The following is a 22432-nucleotide window of genomic DNA, read 5'->3' on the forward strand; positions in this document are numbered from 1 at the left end:
TGGGGGTGGGGGAGGTTGGAGTAGGAGGAGAGGGGTTTGGTTGTGGGAGGCTTGCGTTCTGAGATCTAACTCTTATCCCGTCATTTTGAGGGACAAGGTACTCCTTTCGTATAACCCGTTTGCCAAACTCACGTAATACAAATAAATCGCTTAAACGGGAATTCTTCTTGTCATTTTCCTGTAGCGTTTAATAAATTAGAATGATATAACCATAAGGCGCGTTTTTTGGAAACATTTTATATTAAAGGCCTTTTAAAATACTTTAATGATAGATTTTCTTACCCTTCTTGTACTTCAACTCGTGAATTTGCTACCCTTTGATATATCTGCGTATAGGTCATCAGAGGGAGTGCTCCCTCGGACTAGCGGTCAAAATAGAAAAACGGATAGTTTCATTTTTGATTTTGGATTGAAGCATTTTTTTACATACCCCAGCTGCTTATTTTGCTGAAAAAAAAAAAGAATGCCTGTTAAATAATTCAGTCTAGCATTTATCAGTTGTTAAAGAAAGTTATTCGAGTATCCAGTTCGACAGAAGAGTTTATTTTGGCTGTAGATAGAAGTTTCCGGAAGCTATGATCTTTACTTAATATTATCCTTTTTTCGGTATATTTTAGTTTCTATAAATAAATAAAACTGAGCTGACAGGCACCAGATAATGTTATTTAAACTTTTATATTAAGATGCATATTAAGATTCGTTATTTGTTGCTAATTTTCCAAGTATTCTCTTAGAACTTAGTCATGCCTACACGAGCAAGAGGCCCTGAACAAATATAAAGCTAAAAGCGATAATAATACAAAATTTAGTGCATTGCATGTTTGAATCAGGATGCGTTTCCATTGACGACTGTCAGGTCTGTCGATCAATAACAAAGGCAACCAGAGAACTGATTACCCGAGTCAGGAAAAACATCCAAATGACACTATTACTGAGAGAGGAAATACTGCCTAAATATGAACCTTAGTATTGAATAACAACGTGAACTTAAGATTCTTTCATTGAGACGTACGAGAGTGGATACACATATGCCGTCAGAAAGTTCAGGTACTTATCTGTCACCAGCCGGTTTGGTTTTACAAGGTGACACCGCCTCATGAGATCATTTCACTACCACGTGATCAAAACGAGGCTGCGCATTAAGAACCCCATGGTCTAGATTAATTTACATGCGATTTAAGTTATTTTCTGTTTAACTTTGTTTGCGTCTCTTGGGTGGGCTTAAAGGCGAAATACCATTTTTAAGACTTAGGGCCGATGATCTCATGATAGTTCTTTTAGCTTGTTTGTTCCACAGTCTTAATATGGCACTCAATGCTTTTCTTCCTTTGATGATCAGCGTCCACCATCTGATGATTGTCACTTATCAAAGGGTAGCAGTTCTTTCCCTGGTGTCAGTGACCAGAGGGGGATGAGGAACACCATGGTGAGTCTTACTCCTCAGTCCGTTTTTAACCCGCTTCATAAGCGGGGACTTTGCGCCGCCGTTTTCTTTGGAGTGTTTGTTCAGGGCTGAACGTAAAGATCCTCGTAGCACATCCTGCGTCCCTTCATATCCCTCGGAACTTGAGATAGTATAAAACTCACAGCCCAACTCCATGGCTAGTAACCTTCCTTCGTACTCCGTCACGTCCTGTTGATACTTTAGGTCCTTTTTAGTAGCTATTAAAAATATAGACGCCTGAGAAATGTTCCTTGTTTCCACAAGATATTTAACGATAAGCACAGCTTCCTTGAAGGAAGAACGATCCGTGTTGGAGTAGAGTACAAAGTATACATCTGCCACACCAGCTGTGGTACACGCGTCGATTTTCTCCACAGAATTCTGAAAAAAAAAATCCAAAAAATCCAAAATAGGTTTAGTCTTTTATTTATTATTTTTGACACTCGCTTATTGGATTGGAGCCCAGGTTTTGATCATTGTGACGGGTTGTTAATACTGTAAAGGTTTGTCGCAAACGTTCTTGGCGCGCACCATCTTATGAACACAGTTAAAACTGTGTTCATAAAAAACAGCTGATACTAGAGTCATTATTAAGTTTCTCATTAACTATGTTCTCTAGTCATTTGGGGTAAATAGTGCTGCGCGTCTAAGTCGTAGCGTTTTGGACAACATGAACCCGCCTGCTTCTTTGGTTCACAGTCTTTCTTTCTGAAGACCTTTCAAATAGATATTGATGAAAACTCCCATATTCATCCTGCCGTAAAATTCTTCCAGTTATAACGTGGTTTTATTTGGATGGTCACACCGTAGGACCATTCAAGTTCGATGAAAGTACCTCGTACTCAGTTCTGGATACGGTCTGGGAGTGAAATCACCCGGGTGAAGTAGTTGAACCAGAAGTCCAGTACTTACTTGTCCTGCAGTATCCAATATTTCCAAGAGAATGTTTTGCCCATCCACTTCAACACGATGACGATATGTTTCTTCTGGGAAAAAGGAAAGTACAGCGGAACCTTTAAAATCCATCTTTGGCTTTAGGTTAAAAAACAGCTGCCGGTGTCGCTTTAATACACCTTTTAATTAATCTGTCTCTATTTAGGGACGGACCATTAGAAAAGTTATGGGTGGGGGTGGGGGTGGGGGGGGGGGGGCATGAATTTTTCTTAGGCAGTTAATTGGCGTGCATGAATTTGTCTTCGTTTAATTTTCCCTTGCGCGATTATTTTCTTTGCACTTCGCCCCCTTATCAGAGGTTCTCGTGCTCTAAACAGCTGGTGTCAGGGGCAAGGGGAAGTTAATTAAGCAGGATTTAGTTTAACAGACACCACACGCGAAGTTGCCAAGCCTTATACGCGATCAAACCTCTCGAAAGCGACCACCAGGCTAATTGCCAAAACTTGTGAAGGAAGAATTTATTGAGTTATATGCCATTTTCGAGGAAAAATTAAAGCAGCACCATGATGTCACGAAAATTGCCCTGACATACTTTGACGGTTAGGCGTTACATACGGCGAACCCCGGATATCAGAAAGAGAAAAGGTCGCACCAGGGTTGTATGAGGCCGCATTATCCAATTTGTAGCGTCGGAAGATCAGACCACGTGACAAGTGGTTGCTCACGTGTGGTTTAAATTGTCATTCTTACAAGTGAGTGGTGGTCGCGGTCACTTACAAAAGGTTGCCTTGAAAATGCTTTGCCCAAGGAAAATTCTGGTAACGACCACACAAGCTCATGTAGCTTTAATACTTATCGTTTTAAAATAAAGGCTAAAGGCTTGAGTCACCCCTGTCCCTTGGGAGGTAGTCACATAACAGCCATAATTGATTGCTATACTATGAAGACCGTCGAGCACGCGAAGGGTAATTGCCACGCCCTTTTTGATGCTCACCTAAAGTACTGTCGTATTCCCCAATGAACCGCCTCGTTAGAAGTCTGACTGTGAAAGCTGCAGACAAGAAAGAGATTAATCAAAACTGGCAATTTTACACTTGATCAGACTTACTTGTAGACAAGTTAATTAATCTTTTTTTACCTCTTGCATCAAGCATAGACTCTACCTGATCAGCATGCTTTTCTGCTCATGTATACTTCGGAGGAGAATATGGTTGTATATCAACGCTTTCACCTCCTTACATTTTATGACGCCGGCTTTGTCAGCCAGTTTTTAAGAAGAGATGGAAGAAACTCGTCTCTTTCAGAAGGACGGAAAGAGTTAATTAAGAGTGTAGTGTATGTTAGAATCGAAAGGTAAGCCTTTCGTCCTCGATCAGTGACTGTTGAGGGAAATTTTTCAGTTTTTTCAGTGTTTAATGTTTCTGGTAACAAAGTGCAAGATTGGTGACAATACCCTTGAGTCAAATAAAAAATAGGTGCGCAAACTACTAAAACGAAGACAGTGGTGAGGACAAATCCTATAGGCATGTTGGCTTTATTTATTCAGGAGCAAATTAAAACCTTTCAAAGTGCTCGCTTAACTGTTGACTTAGCTGCTGAATAGCACTACCGGAAAAATTGGCTTTTGGAATCCACACTCTACGTGTGTACAGTGTGCTCAGTTTGTTGAAGTATCATTTCCCGTTTGTAGAAAAAAAATTCCTTTTATGGTCTATACGGAAGCAGTATGAATATGTCATACTGCTTGTTTACTCGAGAAAGTGTCAGCACACACGATCGAATAAACAGTGCTTGAATTAGAAGCAAACGCTTGTTCAAAAACAGTGCCAAGAAAATACTTGAAGTATGATCCAGTAAAAACTTCCGGCTATATAAAGGCCGACATCACGGTAGCGTTCAGACAAACTTCTAGAAAAATGTGCAGTGTTTCGTGCAAATGTAAGCAAGCCATTAACACGCATGGCATAGTTTGCGCCGCTGAGCAAACAACTGTAGAAACCTACAATGGTGGTACGATAGGAATTCTTGAATCATTTCAGTAAGTAATGTTATTTGACGACTTGAATCATAGTGTTTCCGTGATGGCGGTGAAGTCTTCATGTACTTGTTCAAATTTATCCTCTACGTGACTACGGTCGCGATCCTTGTGGATGATGACCTTCCGCTTTCGATGCGCGCACTGCAGTAACACCTTACAAAATCTGTTCTTTAGAAAACGTATCCTTCAGCGCTCTACCGAGTAACATATCCATTACGCTCATTATTTACAATTCCGTGAGTTGAAAGATGTAAGAAAAATGAATTGCACAACTTTGATCTGAACAAATAATCCAAAGAACACCTTTTACGAATTAAAAGTAAACGTGACTGTACTGCAATAGAAGTGAGTGGGTGTAGTGAAACCTTTGTTTGTTAAAAACTCATTAAATAAACAATTTGAGTTGTCTTACGGTAGTTCAGACATACCTGATTTTCCTACGCCGTCTTTTCCTAAAACAACGGAGCGAATGTTTTTCAAGTTAGTAGAGCTGTTTACACTCAGTGTCCGAGGTTTCGTTGGAATTTCATAATGTGCAGACTCTATGGGCCTTTCCTGGAAATCAAAGGAGAACTAGTGTTAACTTCTTTTCAAACTTTTATGTGCAACTAAAGGAAATCAGTGATGTAAAACAAACAAATTATGATTATGAAACAGATGAAAAGGGCTTCGAAAAAAGGCAAAACACTAACCATTAACAAAATGCCCTCATCTGATGACTTTAGAATGAACTTTCGCCACTTAAAATTAATAGAGAGTTTTTTATAAAGATATTTCTCCATACTGTGCTTTTGTTACTCTCCAGAACTGGAGTCAGCTGTGGCCAGTGATAAGCTTGGGCCACCTCTTAGATGGACGTGGTTATCAGTTTAAAATTAGTTCGCTTTTCCGTCCAAGCGTCAGGAAACGCCAAGGCAAAAAACTCTTCAGTCCTGACTAAAGTCACTTCTCTGTTTTAAGAGGCAATTTTCTAACTGTGACTACTAATTTATTTTGTATAATGTACGATATAATGATTTTGTGTACTTTGAGGCGCGCTCTGTTTTTATTCGCTGATAAGCTTCATTATACACAGACGACTACTGAAAAATGCTCACAAAAAGTTACGGCTCGACCTTTCTAACTTTCACTAATTCTCAGTTGTTGACACCTCGATTATCTCTCATTATAACCTTATTTATAGGCTTTTGACAAGCTTATTTATAACGGAAAAATCGACCAAGACGATCATCTAGCGAATTGCTGATCGAACAAACGAAGTCTGTAGTTGTCGCTTAAAATGTTGGTGCCATTTGATGGTATTATTTCATTCACAGCAGAGAATAGAGAACACTGAGGCTTCGAGATATTATCATGATTTTAAGTCTCTGACAGGCAGTTAACTTAATGTACAAAACTGATCAGAAATTATCATTTAGGTGATTGCATTTAAGGCATAAGGAACAGTTTCCTACCATTTTTTTAAGATTGTCTTGAATCCTTGGAAGCGCGTTTGATTGATGATTTCCCTTGCTATACCTTCAGTAATCTGGTTAATTTTTTCATAAAACTATTCCTTTTAATTTTCCTTTTGATGATTATTAGCTTTTGTTTAACAATTTACGTCATTACTTAAGTCGATGTGATGCGACATTTGATGACCCCATGTGCCTGGCGGGCGATTTCATTGGATATTTGTCAAAGTATATCATACATATGCGAATCGTGACCCACTCAAGCAAAGATACGGCGTTGATAATTCGCGCGCGCCATATTTGTTTCGCGGATGTTTTCTCGGCAACCTCACGTCCTTTGGCTCTTATTGCATTTCGTTGGCCGTCATAACAATACTTCTCACATAGAAATGTAATTACTATAATACGGCTTGGCTAGAAAAACAATTATTTATTGTTCTCTAAAATATTGGACCGCGTTAGATGTGCCGCGGAACCTCCGTCTGACCTACGCTCATTTAACCTGAATGGCGTGTTTTCAAACTCTAGCGGTTTTTTTTTTTCATGTTCTTTTCCTTTTTTTCTTTTCGGTCATTTTTACCCCACCTTTTGAAATAAGAAATACCTGAAATTTTCCTGATCGCTTTATTGGAAATTAAGACCCTGCTTTTAAAAGTAATTATTTAATTAAGGTCGTAGAATAATAGACATCCTTTGTTTCAACTTGTTAGTTGCGAAACCCAGCGTACAGAGTTACTATGAAAAATACACAAAAAAAACAGTAAAAGCACTCCTTTAAAAGCATGGATTTTTAGCATGATTTGCATGGAAATTTGACGTATATATCACGAGTGATATAAAATTGCAAAAATTGAGAAATTGAGAAATAAAAGAACAAAAGAACAAAGAACAAAAAATGGCGGCTTAAATATATATTTATAATAAATATTTTCCTGCACTCTATATCAATTTACGGCATCGTTATTAGCATGAACTAAATTCAAATGAATTCAAAAAATATTGCCCAGTTCAAATGAGGTCAAAGTCGACACTTTTTAAATAGAGCTGAAATGAGCCACGTACTCTTTAAACACACCTTTAAAATTTATAAACTATTAACCATTTACAATGTTTAAAGTATTTAAGAAATTGGCTGGGTTGTGCAGTATTAGAGATAAAGACAAGAGAGTGTGCATGTCTTCCTAATCTTTGTTCAAGAGGACTTAGCTTCTTTGAGGAACTTATACCCTAAAAACGGAATTTTTGTTATCTTTCAAAGACATTGTCGCTGTTAAACATTGCGGAATATTGTCAAGACAAAGTGACTGAATTCATTAATGTTTATGATCTAGTTTGCGCAAGTTGAACAAACAAGGTCCGGCATTTACTTGAAATATAGAGGGTTTCTCTTGGTGACGAAGAGTTCACCAGGATATGACAGAATTCCCATATTTGTGATCAAGGACTGTTTGTCCCACGTATTACGAACCTTAACCGCGCTACTAAACCTTTCGTTTGCGAGCTCCGCATTCCCTAGGGCCTGGAAGAAGTCAGAGATGGTGCCGCACCTCAAGGATAGAGATTACGAGATTCCTAATAACTACGTTACTTCCCGTACTTTCCAAAGTGACAGAGAGGATTGCTTTGAATCCGTTCATTGACTTACTGACTCAACTAGGCTCCCTGCCACCAGAGCGGGAATCACAAATACCACTCTACCGAAACCCTGAGTCTGCTTGTTACTGGTCATATTTTTAAAGCAATGGATAGGAAGGAAATAACGGCTATGGTCCTTATCGATCTAAGCAAAGCATTTGATAACATATGTCATAGGACACTCCTTCTTAAGTTGCAAACGGCTGGGTGCATCAAGTAAAGCGTCGAATTGGTTTGAGAGCTACCCGACCGACCGTATGCAGTCAACACGACTTGGCACATCTCGCTCTGAGGAGCTAATCGTTACACATGGCGTACCTCAGGGGTCTATTTTAGGGCCGCTCCTGTTCAGTTTCTACATGAATGACAGTACCCTGAGCCATATGTCGAGGACACCAAGGTTTATCTTTCGTTCTCATCGAAGGACATTGACTCCTGCATGACTAAAGTCACTGAAGATCTTCGTCTCATCGCCGCTTAACTACTCATCAATCCTGATAAAACCAAACTGATTTGTTTGGAATGCGACAGCTATTAAGTAAAATTCCGGATGTCAGAAGTTCAAAACCTAGCCAAAACCTAGCTCCCGTACCTTCAGTCAAAGTTCTGAGTCAAACCTTACATTTAATGAACATGTATATACATTGACTTCGTCCCTTATCTCTACTCTGTGTCAGATAAGCAGAGTTAGGCATCTGTTTTCCAAATCCGTACTCTTTACCATTTTAAATTGCTTGGTTTTTAGTGAGCTCTTTTATTGTTCTACTGTATGGTCTGGCACTTTCAAGCAGAACATTCATAAATTGCAACTTGTACAAAATTTTGCTGCTCGCTTGTTAATGAAGGGAGTTCGACCATATCTCACCAGTCCTGCGGGAACTGGGTTGGTCCTCTATTAAACATCAGCTGTTAGCACGGGATGTCACACAGTTGTGCAAAACAGTGAATGGACTTGCGCCCTCCTACCTTAATAGCTACATCAGTAAAAGAACAGGAATCCATAGTTATAATACCAGATTCAGAGAAAACCTAGACATCCCCACGTGCAGGACAGCCTTTCAGTATCGATCTATCAACACTTGGAACTCGTTAAGCGCAAGCACAAGGAAATAGTAAAACTCTCACTAGATTTAAGCTTGTCACACCAAGAACTACGTGACTACAGTCTACAACTACAGTCATGTATTTATATGTCATTAGAGTTTTTATAAGTCAATAATTAAAGTATGTGTAATATATAGTATTTTTCCCCTTTTTTCATTTATCATCAATAAATAGATGTGAAAATTAGTCTTTTTTCCCTTTCCTTCTCCAAATTTGTAAATTAAATCGGAAGAGCCACAGTGGAGATTTAAAAAAGATACTGTACTGTACTAGTATGGACTAAAGAGAGAGTTGGTAATCAAGGAAAGGGAAGGGAGAAAAGAAGAGAGGAACTGGGCTACTAGCATGCAATGCGGGGTGTGTTCGGGCCCAGTGCACTCTTACTCACGGCTCTGGGGTACTCGCTTGGCAATGGGGAGACTAGGTACTCCGGGGCTGAAAAGAAGGCTTATTAAAATTTCAAGACAGGCGTGCTTTCGCCCTCTTTTTATCTCTTCTTCTTTTGCGTCGAAGACAAGGCAACAAAGAGGACCGTTAGTTAAGAACCTATTCTTCCCAGAATGCATAAAATCCTTTTTCTCTGTCTTCGATCCGAGTTACATTGTAATGAGAACCTGTTTTCTGTGAAATGACATCATCCCATCCCATTTTACATATCATCTAGCTGCAGAACTCAGTCTAATTGTGTGCTTTCTGCTATGTGATATACATATGTACGTATAGTTTTCTCCTGTGCAAAATAGTGCTCAGTGTCATCATTTTTAAAGGAAAGCCTCATTATACTTGCGGTCACTAAGAAGTGTCTCGATAGGAAGTTTTAATGCCCGAAATAAGAAAAATGGTTTTCCTGGCGAAATCTCTAGCAATTGTTTTTTGAAAGTTGGTTAGTTGTTTGAATTTGATGCCTCAATAACATATTGCCAGGTCTCAGAATCATGCTTTTATCATCTTAAACTTCTGATATTTATAAAGACATCAACATAACGGGACTGACGATTCTTTTGTGGACCAGCCAAGAAGGTGCTAGTTAGACTGAAGGCCCTTGAAATATGCCAGGTATATGTCTTCGTGCGAGACGCCTAATTCAATCACTTTCTGCTTCAAGCTTCTCTCACATGGAGCGTGAGAATGTTACACTCTGTTAAGACATTTCTTGGGTGCGTCTTACCGGCAACTTCCTAGGATCAAGTTCAGCTTTATTATCCTTCACCTGGATGTTTGGTAGTTCAAATACTGTGCTATTGTTTCTAGGTCGGAGAAGCTCGGAAAGTACAAAGAAATGGGATCCGATGGAGATCATAACATAGGGTTGAAGATATTTGGATACTGAGTTATAATTTCATGTAATTTCGTATGTGAGTCATTCGTTCGGACATTGGTTGAAAAGTGCTCTTCGGGTAAAGCTAAGAGGTTCTAAACAGAAGAACACACGAAATAAGTGGTATAATATTCATTTAACGTATAAATGCGACGACATAAGAAAGTTAAGACGATTGGTTTCTTCCACGATTGTTGCAACATTATCGCTTTTTTGTTTTCATTGTTTATGACAAGTGCATTGAATTGGGTAATCTCACTCGATCAAATCTGCATCACTTCACCACCACACTGAGGGGGGCAAAATATATTGCTTTTGATTGCCAAAATAGAATCAAACCGGAAACCTTTTTGTTCATACTCGTCGTATTTACACGACAATGGCTTTAACACTTCAGTAATTATCGCCTGAATAGTACTAAAGTCACGCTAACAATTTTTCTAACATGGGGTATGTATAACAGCGGAACAAAGGACCCTTGACTTAAGAACCGGTGTTATTTTAATTTTGCGGCGCGGTTTCCTTTTGGGGTTTTACGCATCCGTAAATCTAACACATAAATGCATCTTTATTAGATATGCACAACACATTTATTGTGAAACCACATTCAGGGCATGCTTACGTCCCTTGTAAACAGCCCTCAGTGGGTTGGTAGCTTTGTCCTCAGATACTACATGACTACAGTGGTTCAATTCTTTTTAAGGACCTGCAAATCCTTTCCAAGTGTCTTGATTAACCCACATGACTTAATCTGTTCATCTTGATATGCTTCTCGTGGTTTGTGAAGAAGAAATCGATTATCTTATATTTTTTTAGGTGTACTAGGACCCACAGTCGTTCAAAAATTTGAACGCCAATTAAGGTTGTCATGTGATTGAAGGCGTGACAAATATAATGGGCAACATGCTTGACTCATAAGTGAGACATTCCGCTATTTCTTGCTTTAATTTGTTTGTTTTCAGTATATTTTTAACCAAGGTAACACTAATTGGCTTAAATGTTGTGGTGCCCCGACTTTTCGTCTTTTGAGTTGTTTTTTGTTGTAGTTAAGCGATTGCAAGGCCTTGTTTAATTAAACCAATTAAGTTGGCTATCCTTTTATCTGCCTTATATATAAACGGCCTTTTCTGTTTGGTTCCAAGAAAACTCGACTATCGCTCGGCAGTAAATTGAAGTTTTCTGCCTTAATTTATATTTCCAAGATAACACGAATAAATCAATTAAGGGAAGACTGCAAAAAAAAAAAAATTTAATCTGTGTATGAGATTTTATTGTTTAACTGGCTATTCAGAAATGAATCTCTTCTGCTGTTAGGTTCCGCGTGCTACTACAATAAACTTGGGGATTTTTTTTTCAAAACGTTTTTGTGGTGAATTCAGGCTGGAAGCGCTGTTTATACCATAGAAGTATTTTGTCTGCTTTGTCTAGACTAATAAAACACTCCCTACTTTTAGGCAACTCTGAAATTATTTTCAGACAAAAAAATGTCCCCAAGCAAATTATTTTTTAGACTTTTATTCGTGCGTGTTAGACCCTGGGAAGGCTGTGGCTTATAAACTACATATTTGGAAGAAAAATATATCTTTTTTCTTATCCGAGGGTACTGATTAATCGTAAGGTTTTCATTTATCTATACATGCACATTGCATGATTTCTTAAAGCAAGAAATCCCCGGATCAAAGCTCACTGAAAGTTTTTCCTACTCATTTCTTGTCGTTGTTATTTCAACTCGTCACTCTTTCCTTTGCCCTTTCCTGATGATTATCGGCTTTGCACTGATCATTATCATACTCTTTTGGTAGCCATAGCGGGTACGTCTGACCTATTTCATTTCGAAGACAATTACATGCAAGTTTTTGTTCTGACAAGAAGTGGGATCGTCTTTCCGGCGAAATTGAAGGAGGAGAAACTTACCAAACTTTGTCCTCTTTCCTTCGTATTTTTAACCATCCAGCTCGGCATCTTGTCCACGGACTGCACCCGCAGTACTGCGACTTAATTTTAAATATTAGGAGCTCACCGTCCCTTCTTATATAGGCACCATGTCAACTGATTCAGATAATCCGCCTACAATCACGTATTTACAGTGAGATCCTAATACCCCGCTGGGTCACTTAAATTGAAGACCCAAGAACCAAAAAGTGTTTACAAAGGATGCATGGCTTAGTCGGGAAAGATGTGGTTAAATTCCAAGGTAGCATCCTGCTGAAGTACCATTAACATAAAAAGTAACTTACTTACGACACAGGAAATACAGCAAAGCAATAAATAGGCTCCGAGGAATGGCGGAACCCTTGTTCAACCCAAAAGGATCTTGCCCGCCGGCCATAGCTCAGATCGGTAGCTTTCTATTGAGTAGTGCGTGTGTGTACCTGTTTTATAACTTACAACAGAATTCCGGAAGTTTTTCCAAACTAATGCTGAGCTTTGGAGTAAAAATTAAGTAACGATACATTCAATTAGTAAACAGAGAGTTTTCCTGCCAGACCTGTGTGCACGGTTCCTGATAAAAGAAATTGCGGAAGTGAAAATCATTTGGCAGCCACGGCGGCATAAGAGTGTTTTGATTCGTCGGGAAAATGTTGTCTTTGGCATGAAATTACATAACTACAGGCATTACTAAATAAAACATTTTGTTAGGCCCCACAAAAATGCGCGACTGTTCTTGTTTAACCGGACTTATCTGTCGTTATTTTTCCCCTCTGGCTGAACTTGAACGAGCCTAGGTGCGTTGTTTGAAACTTCACTTTGCCTTAGTTTGGTTGCCACCATTTATAACAAATTTTCACCGGAAGAAAAGAAGTAAAACTAAAAGTCGGACATTTAAAACGCCTTGTTTTCTGCTCATGTCCAAATCCAAAAGCCGCAATTTGCCGAGATTCGACGGTAGCCTGGCCGATTCATGCATAGTCATCAAAATTTCCAGTGTGAAGTCGCCATCTGTGACTCGAAAGGAAAGGAAGATTGGGAAGAGTAGAGATTGCGATGATTAAGGGGGTGGGCACCTCCAAACCCCACCCCCTCCCCCTTTGTAACACATAGTCCTAGTGGATTCTAGTGCGGCCGTTTGAAGGAGTTCGGGAAGTGATGCAAGCGATCGTAAGTCCTAAGTCGACTGCCCCGTTTTCAATTTTTCTTGTACCCTTTTTTGAATGATCAACTCAATTTTGTTCAATGAGTACGCGCTCCAGAATCTTTACTTCATGCTACTGTTTGTATTCAGTATTGCCCTTTCTCTTAGTTCCCAGGGTGCTTATTGTAGGAGCTTTAAAAAAGCGCTTTATTTGAGTGTCAATGTATTTGGCACGAAAGTACTAATTGCTGGGCAAAGCAACCTCGTCCCCAGGGCTTTTCCCTCAAAAAATGAGGGAAACGCCCTGGGGACGAGGTTGTGGGCAAAGGTAGTACCTTCATTTCTCATTTGTTTTGAGACCTCTCGCTCTTGAGGCGCTCTACTGACTGAGTTAATCATGCCGCGGTCGGTCATTTATTTTACACACTTGCTTTGCTTGCTTGCTTTTATATTACAAACTTGATGGGAAACGAACAATTGGCTGACAAATAATCAACAATGTGTCAATTTATTTCACATCGACTGTGTACAGTATTTAAATAATAAAAGTGTTTTTTTTCTTTTCTTCAGTCTTACACTTTAGGGCGACTTATTTTGCAGTATTCACACAATCTTTGCGATGTAAAATGGTCAATGAAAAATGAAATTTGATTGATAGGTTTTATTGTTCGCGCTTTTCGCGTCTTTTTTATTCCTTTTATTAGGGCTGCAGGCTCATTTCTAGCTTGAGAAAACAGCCGACATTTCGTGACGCAAGCACTAGTATCCCCGCGAAATGACGTTTGAGAAACGACCACAGAAATTTGATCCATCGATGATACTTCACAAATAACCCACCAGATCTGGGTATTTACTAAAAAAGCTTCTTATTATATGAAGCAAACTTTCCAGTAATCAGAAACGCTAGCCAGATCTGGGTGGTGCCCCGTAATCAGTGTGGAAATTTTGCGGTCGTTCTTCAAACATCATTTCGCGGGGAGACTAGTGGTGGAGTCCCGAAATGTTATGTTTTCTCAAGCTAAGTCATTTCCAAATAAACTGTACATCTCAAGCAAACTGCGTCTATTACCGATCAATCCCATATCATTTCGGTGACGCCACCAGTTGAATACTTGATCTATTTTTAACACTCAATGTATCATTACTAACAGTTAACTACTCTGTTTTAGACAGCAAGCTTCTAACATGGCCTTAAAAACCAAATTAAACGAATGAACATGCTCTATAACTCAAATGGGGAAATAAAAGTGAGCACCGGATTCAGGCTGCCGGTATGCTTTAGGTACGTGTTCAACCCCCCTTTGGGGTCTCAATCTATGAAACTTTCTGTTGACTATGGAAGGTTGATCGTTTATGAATTTTTTTATTTTTGTAGTTCATAAAGATTAAGAGATAGAACGTTTGCGACAGCGTCGCGACTAAGATGAGCTGGATCAAGTCTATTCAGTGGCTTGATATTGACAGTTGCACTGTAATTTGTAGGAAAAATAATGTTGGAGAAGGGCTTGGATGTAGTTAAAGTTCCTATTAACAGCAACCTAAGTCGTCGTGGGAAAACACCCTAAATCTCATGCAATCTGTCAACAAAGCGCGCATCTTTCCCACTTATATTACTTTTCCCCGTTTTTGATCTAAAGGTAGATTATTTCCGACGCTGCCATTTTCAGAAATGACTCAGTCAGGCATTCCATCCACTGACTCGATTCCAGGCATCAGCCAAGAATCAGCAAGAATTCGACACCCATGTTCGCGTCCTGACGGTAAAGTTGAGTCCCCATAATCATTTGTTACAGCTGAATGGCTCCAAAACTCCACACTACTGGGCGCTATATGTCCATCAACCAATTGTTGGAGGTAAAGACTTCTCCAGCGTCAAGCGCGATTTGAGTGCATGGAATTGGCTCGAAAAATTACGTTCAGTATCTTTGAACACATTAAAGGCTCCTGATTGTCAATCTGTTAACTTTTTGTATTTACTATGAAACTGACTTCTTTCGGCTGAGCACATTGTCAATAAACACCCTAACTGAAGGAGATCCTTTTTTCTGTGCGTTCACAAACTGTCTAAGAGTGTTGTAAAGAACATTTTGAGAATCATCGAATCCTTCTGATGCAGAGAGCTGGTAGAAGCCGCATTCCAGGGCTTGTGCTAAAAGGCGACCCTCATACTCATGAACTTCTCGGAAGTGCTTCAGGTCAGTCTTGTTTCCCAGAAGAATGAGACAAGCCGGATTAACGTTCTTTGTTTTTAGAAGGTATTGGCAGAGAAGTGAAGCTTCTTCAAAAGATGAGCGATCTGTTGTGGAGTAGAGGACGAAGAACAAGTCTGATCCCGAGTGAACGCAGTTGTCAATCTTTTCCAAAGAGTTCTGCGAAGAAATAAAAATGCACGTTATTGCTTCGACATATAGTCCACATCGTAGTGGTCAATTTGGGCTCAGCTAATCAGTGCCGGAACGAAACAAGTTCCTAGCTATTACCTAACCTGGTATTAGACATGTTTTCTGCTTTTTTTAATTCTCAGTTCCTGTAATTTTCTCAACATTTTTTCACGTAATCAAAAGGTTTTTTGCAAGATTTGGTCCCTCACGAATTTAACCCCTGGCCTAGAACTGAGAGTCTCCCTGACTTCTTCCCTGACCGCGGGATCGAAAAATATCATCCTCCAAACAATAGTTTCATAAAAAAGTCACAAAGTTTGATGGTAATGCAATGTTCTAGCCCGTATGCCAGCTTGCATATTCGTCATATTATCTCCACACACTTTCTCTGATATCAGATGAGTAGATTTTTTTAAACAACCAATACCTTTTTACTTGGTAAATATTTCCTTTGACTGCAGCCCCGAGGAAAAATTTATCGATATCGTAAGAAAGGCTATACACTGAATATTCTTCATTTTCCCTTTTATTCCCTAAATACGTGACGAAAAAAAATCATTTTGCGTTCTCCTTGTGCGCACGAAACATCATTCCTTAATTTAATTGGTTGTTGTTGTTGTTTTTGCACGAGTGTAACTACATTGTAAAACTATTATCCACGTCTTAGCTTCTTAAAGTCATGAAAATCGATGGTTTGGCGCCAGATGTCTTTGTATAACAGAATTTGAGGTAACATGCTAGCAGTTTTATGCGTCTTTACAAAAAAGCAGCTTGCCTAACCAGTCTAAATATTTTGTTTTTGGATAAATAATTTCAGGTTTACTATCATCCCCAGCTTGCTTTGTACTTCTTTTTTTTTACCGCTTATTAGATCACATTCCTGTTAGGTGGAATACTGACCTTGCCTGCTGTGTCCAACACATCCAGCGAGAGAAACTGTCCATCCAGCTCGACATGATGACGATATGTGCATTCTGTAGGACAAAGCATAGATAAACTTACGGGAATATGTCAAAAGTTTGTAGCAAGGTGGCAAATGTTTTGACTTTACCTCATTCACAATAGGTCACCTTTTTAATGATAAAGGAATTGGTTCGGGGCTTTATATATAATGGTAAATGGTGTACTTGACGTGTTTTAACCAACTGGGACCTTGCGATCAGTAAGAACGGCAACGCCCGTCAAAACGTCTGAAAAATTGACTTGTCGTCCATTTATCAAAATGTATTCTTTATTATCCAACCAACTGGTCCATGTAATTTAAAGTCCACCCACTTAGTGATACCGAAAGCGTTACTTACAACTCTCCTCCCGAACAACGAGCAAAATGATGAGAACTCCCCTCGGAATAGGGTGGGGGTGGGGAGAACTAGCCAAAACAAGGTCTAGGATATAGTATTTGGTCTTTCATTTCCGACTGCTGGCGTAAGACGATTTGGTCTGAGCTCAAAAGTGACCTTTTAAATTATTTGGAGGCAAGCTATGCGATATAATTAATTTTTAATGCCCTTTCTGCTTTGAGAGATTAGTGGGAGCAACGTGAATACAAGCCAAGAAGCTAAAAGGTGGTTTAGTTAGATTCGACACGTTTTACATCGACAAAACCTCTGTCACTTCGTCACAGTTTCATGCACCCCGGCTAAGGAATGAATGACGGGAAGGGGATGAGAGTGGTTGTGATAGCGATCATAAGGTTCATATGGGAAAATGATCAGATAGATCAGCAGAATTATACTACTAAGTATCAAATTTTTTACAGACCTATATTAGAAGATGCAGGCGTTATAACTAATACCTTTTCACAGTTTCGTACTTTACGGCCCAGCTTTTAATTCCCCCTCTTACGCCCTTGTTCAACGACGAACAAGTTATCCCGACTTACAGGTTCTATATATAGAGGCCTAATGGGCGCTGTGGCTTGTGAGATCACCTTTGGGTATGTGTTTGCCACTCTTGAAATTGGTTCCCCAAGATCATAAGCGAGGAAATCAACTCTTACTCATGGCAGTAACAAAGACAGTAAGGTAACCCTCTGTTAATAGATTGAACAATCACCTTAAGCCTGCCGCTATACAAAAGAAAAGTTTATAAAAATACTTTACATTCTAACAAAAGGGTATTGCAGCAAAGATTTATCGAACTAGGATCAAGGAATGAATGATGATATGTTTTCTTTTTGCCTCGCAGTTGACTTAGTCGTTGTTGAACTGAAAATATTATGTTTAGACAGTTAAAAAAACCTTTACAAACCACATTAATCTGGCTATGAGGATTTGCGTGTAATCCAGCGACATATTTCCGCGATAATAAGTGTTTATCTAAGCTCTGTTTATCTTAACACTGCCATCACCACAAGGACTGATCATGATTAGTTGATAACTCTGCAAGGGAGGGCCATTTGGCTTAGAATTAACTTTACAGCAAGTAACATATCAGTTTACTGCCCTGCCAGTCAAAATAACCAACTTACCTAACGTTTTGTCGTACTCTCCTATAAATCGCCTAGTTAAAGCTCTGACGGTGAATGCTAAAAAGGGGGATGAACAAAATAATTTAGAGACATCTATTACCCACCTTAAAACGTGCAATCAACTTTTTAATACGAAGTGATTTTGCCTAAATTCGGTGCAACTGCAAAGTACCTCTACCTTAACTTTGACTGTATATATAAATTTTGTTGGGAATTGTGGCCGCTACGCGGCCTGGTAATTTGACTGTCATGTAATGTATGAAGTCACATTGGACATCCGAGAATCAACGCAGCAAATACGATATGTACGGCCCTATAAGATCTAACAAAGGTGATTGTTTGGCAGTTCTTAACTGCAGACAGTACTGTTTCGGCCTTCTGTACCTCATCAGTACAGTACTGATGCTAGGTTAAGCTTTAAAGCCACCCCAAATGATCCCACAAAAAATTAATGTGGTATCATCTAAGCCATGCCAGAGTGCTCTAATACTAATGTGGAGGGTAGGAAAATGCTACGTAGATTACCGGTATATTGAAACTCTATAGTGAAAAGAAAAGCAGTTTAAACGAGATTTCGAGATAGCTGTGACCCGCGCAATCACATGAGGAGAAATTGGTTTTTGATTCAAGAACATAATTGCGTCAAAGTTTGAGATAAACTCTTTTAGATAACAGCGCTGTTTACAGTAAAACAGCTGGAAGATGAACTATTTCAGTTGGCGTGTATCTGCCTGCCGTCTTTGCGTGATTCTACTAAAATTACTTAGTATAATTTTACACTCTCGTGATCATTGGTGGTGATGAATAGTGATGAATAAACTTTTAAGTGTTCAGCGGAACTGGGAATCGAACTAATCAAAACAAGCTGCAGGCTCTCGGGATAAAGACTTCTTTCGCTTTCTTTTTCATTTAGAATCGATCTTGCAGGTTTTATTTTATTTTTTCGGTGTGTTAGGGCCTATGCGTGCCTTTGATCAGAACAAGAGTCCTAGGTGGCTGAAAAGTATCTTTTGCAGATAAGTAATGTCTTTCGTGACTTCAATAATTGTCAGAGAAGGCGGGTGGGCGCGTTTGCTTATCGGCTACATATGGGTCAGTGGCTGAAAATAAATACATTGTGTGGTTTATACAATGCGACAAATTGAGTATTGTGGTCGGCATAAGTGATGAAGTGTGCCAAGGTTAACTTGAATTTCAAAACAAGCAAAGGAAGCAGTATCAAAAGATTTAAAACATCGAATATCTTAATTTTGATTTTAAAGGTTGATTTGAATGGGAAATTGTCCATTCCTAGTACGCCACTTTAACAAGTTCCTACTAATGTGAGGTCTTCTAAGCGCCTGTGGGGTTCTTTCAACGCTTTGTAAACACGCCCTTACAAGGCTGAACAGCCAACGGATCGCTGTTCAGGTTGCCAAAGAATTTTTTTGAGCGTTGATAAATTTATTCTTGGATAATAAGCCATTTAATAAAAGTCTGTGAACAGCATTTGTAGGAAATCAGTGTTGCACTGAGTTTAATATTGCCGACTGTTTGGAATAGAGGGTGTAATGAAGCGATAATTTGACATTGACATATGTGAACTCTGTTTGCCTTGTAAAGAACACTTGTAAACAAGTCTTAAACAACTTAATGAACTTTTTTATTAACCGTTAATCCGAGGTCGTGGTAAACGAGTAATCCTGAAATAATCCAATCGTAACATACGGAAAAAAAATTTTCAGTACTTGGAAAGTGTTGGAAATAAAGAGAAAATGCGTTATTAGAAATCGTCTGTGACAAAATGACTTCGAAACGACTAAAGTAATTTTTTATTATTTATATAGCAAATAAACAATTGTGCCTCTAAAAACAAACTGTGTCAATGATGGCGCAAAATGGATCTTATTGTAAAATGAATTGAGACAGCTTTCGTTTTCAAAAGATTCAATAATCGGCCCTTCAATCGCATTTCGGAAATTGTCTAGCCATGAAGTCTTTACGTTAAAGGCCTTCGCACCGGGTCATAATTCGCCCACTGTTTGTAAAAACAGTTGCAAAATTCTTTCACGGCTTTTCCCGTCAAGAAAATATTTTGTTTTATGTCAGTCACGTCATCAAACATATTTTAGTCATTTTATATCATGCAAGACCGTGAATTCTCCGCCATTGGGTCAGCCGGCCCAATCTTTCTTGAACTCGAGTGATTTGATTAATATAAACAGTTCTGCTTCGGTTCTTTCTCAGTGTTGAGTCACGAACAGTAATCGCGGTTTGAAGACACTTATGCTTCAAGATTTTCCCTTTCCGTTTTGATTATTCTAGACCTATGTACGCAGCTCTCGTGAATTTGACAGGGCTCTTTTGGTTAAGGGAAAATAAAGTAGTACTCATCTTGATTAAGGTTAGGGATCATCATAAACCAACCTATTTGTATGCACATCACTGACTTGCAAACTCTGTGAAGTGGATCATATATATAGCTCTACTGACCTGATTTTCCAACGCCGTCTTTCCCAAGCACAGCTATTTGAACGTTTTTCACACTCGATGTTGTTCCGTTTTTCCGACTTCTTTTCACTATAGGGCTTTTGATCGATGGTCGCTCGTAAACTGATGGATACGTCGATTTATCCTAGTACAATAATTCAAAGAGCCAAAACACAGTCGGTGGTTAAATACAAATTGTTTCGATTACAAGGAAACTTTAAATGATCTTTTTGAACTCGTGGACAAAACTGAACCCGAAGACTAAAACTATGATTCACTGCTTACCATTATTAATATTGAGACGGCCAGTTTTGAATATCTCCTTCTGCCAGTGACCTGAGGGTTTTATGAACTCCCAGGTCTGCCAGACCGTTTTGAATATGCGAATTAAGCTGAATAAGGTACTTATCTACTATCCGGCCGGTCACTTCTAGGTCAAGATATGCGTGACGTAGCACGAGCCAATTGAAGCCCAGTTCTATAGACTGTTCTTAATGCGATCACGAATCGAATCTTATCTTTACAAAGCTACGTTAATCACAAAACGCAACAATTTGTTTCAGTAAATTAATGCAATAAGCACAAAATGTAGCACTGGGTATACCGCAAAGCAGCAATACTTGGGATTGAAATACACCTACGCAGGTAATCAAAATATTTCAATGAATGAAATTTGCGGTTGGGGTGTGTTTTTTGATATGACTGGACAAGTTATGTAGAGTTGTTTACGTTATCAAAAATCGTTCGTAATGCCACAGAAGTCAGGGGTTATCTGAATCAAGAATTTCGACTACGAAATCACAAGTTGTGGTGTGTACATTTATGTTGACTGTGTGTTATGGTCTGTTATGTAACTCTGAAAAATTAATCAGGCTTAATTCTGGCTTGAACGGATTTTAAAAGGAGGAGGCAAATTATTAATTTGTATCATAAACCTGAAAAGGCTATTGACCTTTCCAATTATTATTAATATGATTTACAAGACGGAGCAACTGAGAACATCCAGTTTTGCGGTAAAACTTTTTCCCCTAAGGACCAAGCCTTAAGCTCACCTGAAATGGGATTACCAAGTGAAGCACTTGAATATGGTCCTGGTAAGCTGACCAGTTCTTTTTAATTTCAATTTGGTCAAGGCAATAGTCACTCAAAAGCTGTTCAGTCTGGGCAAGTTCAAGTTCATAGTTCAAGTATACAGACCTTCAAATAGTGTAGTTTATTTGCCGCACTGTTCTCTCTGAAGTTCCGATCTTTACTGAGCTTATGACATCATCTGTCGATATTCACACATTCTAAATTTTATCTGTTATTTGTAGTACTGCATCATTTTCTTGCCTGAAAAAAATTACGTCAGCCGAAGCGAAATTTAAAAAAAAACTATACCCTTGATAGCTACTATGCCCAGACTGAGCATACGGTAACTACGCAGAGGAATATTTTTCCTGTCTGTGAGTGAATCAGTAAACGAGCTACACCAGGATATAAACTGAGACAATTATCGGCTTATTCTATAGTGGACGTTATAAACTTAATCACTTTTGCCGTTGACTGTAATACGTAGTCAACTGGCTGAATAACATGCATAATGGTTACATTTAATACTGATTATAAGGATTTATTATCCTTAATACTGGGTGCTAATAGGCACCAGGCACTTAGAGGAGGCTAGGTATCGTCATAAAGGAAAGATATCATACTGAGAACGAAAACGATTTAGCTACTAGGAAGGAGAGGAGAGCATAGTGGTACGTCCTTAGGCCTTCCGTATGTGTGTCGATGCATCTATCTTGGGTCGTAAACTCAGTTCAGTGAAGAACGCTGTAATGAATTTTACGGCAGTAGTGAGAAGGATCGATGAGTCGTGCCATGAAAAAGCAACGGGAGGGAAGTAAAGAAATCCTTTGAAGACCCACATTCCACATCATAACTTCCGGCTTATCGCAATATCGAAATCCTTTGGCAAAATGCATTTGTCCTCTTGCTTGGTCCACCAATCAGAACGAACAGCGCAAGAAAATGTACTCTGAACCTCTCACTGATAATCCGCTTAGGTGTTAAGACGGCAATACCTGGAGGCCTAACCCGCTTGAAAGTGGAAGAAAACGGAAACATTGTCAACTAAGATAACAAAAAAAGGGTCAATAATAATGTTCAC

The 22432-nt window shown here is 39.0% G+C and overlaps 2 protein-coding genes across 4 annotated transcripts; both read right to left on the reverse strand.

The window, feature by feature from the left end:
• Positions 1–1086: 1086 nt before the first annotated feature.
• LOC140933869 (ras-related and estrogen-regulated growth inhibitor-like) lies at positions 1087–11942 on the reverse strand. 3 transcript variants are annotated; one of them, XM_073383534.1, is made up of 5 exons: positions 11802–11942; positions 4805–4931; positions 3333–3389; positions 2357–2430; positions 1087–1825 (listed from the first exon to the last, which is right to left on the reverse strand). In XM_073383534.1, exons 1-5 carry the CDS (start codon positions 11847–11849, stop codon positions 1367–1369), a joined length of 765 nt encoding a protein of 254 aa, XP_073239635.1. In that variant the 5' UTR covers positions 11850–11942; the 3' UTR covers positions 1087–1366. The 3 variants fall into 3 exon arrangements, with proteins under 3 accessions (XP_073239635.1, XP_073239636.1, XP_073239634.1); XM_073383535.1 differs by lacking the exon at positions 11802–11942 and adding an exon at positions 5831–5835; XM_073383533.1 differs by lacking the exon at positions 11802–11942 and adding an exon at positions 5069–5173.
• A 2365-nt stretch (positions 11943–14307) lies between these two features.
• Positions 14308–20693, reverse strand: LOC140935985 (ras-related and estrogen-regulated growth inhibitor-like). Its single transcript, XM_073385564.1, has 5 exons — positions 20566–20693; positions 20284–20425; positions 17812–17868; positions 16242–16315; positions 14308–15329 (listed from the first exon to the last, which is right to left on the reverse strand). The coding sequence occupies exons 1-5, from the start codon at positions 20566–20568 to the stop codon at positions 14937–14939; spliced, it is 669 nt and encodes a 222-aa protein (XP_073241665.1). The 5' UTR covers positions 20569–20693; the 3' UTR covers positions 14308–14936.
• Between the last annotated feature and the right edge of the window lie 1739 nt (positions 20694–22432).

This window comes from Porites lutea, chromosome 4 (assembly GCF_958299795.1).
Source record: "Porites lutea chromosome 4, jaPorLute2.1, whole genome shotgun sequence".
Classification (NCBI taxonomy): domain Eukaryota; kingdom Metazoa; phylum Cnidaria; class Anthozoa; order Scleractinia; family Poritidae; genus Porites; species Porites lutea.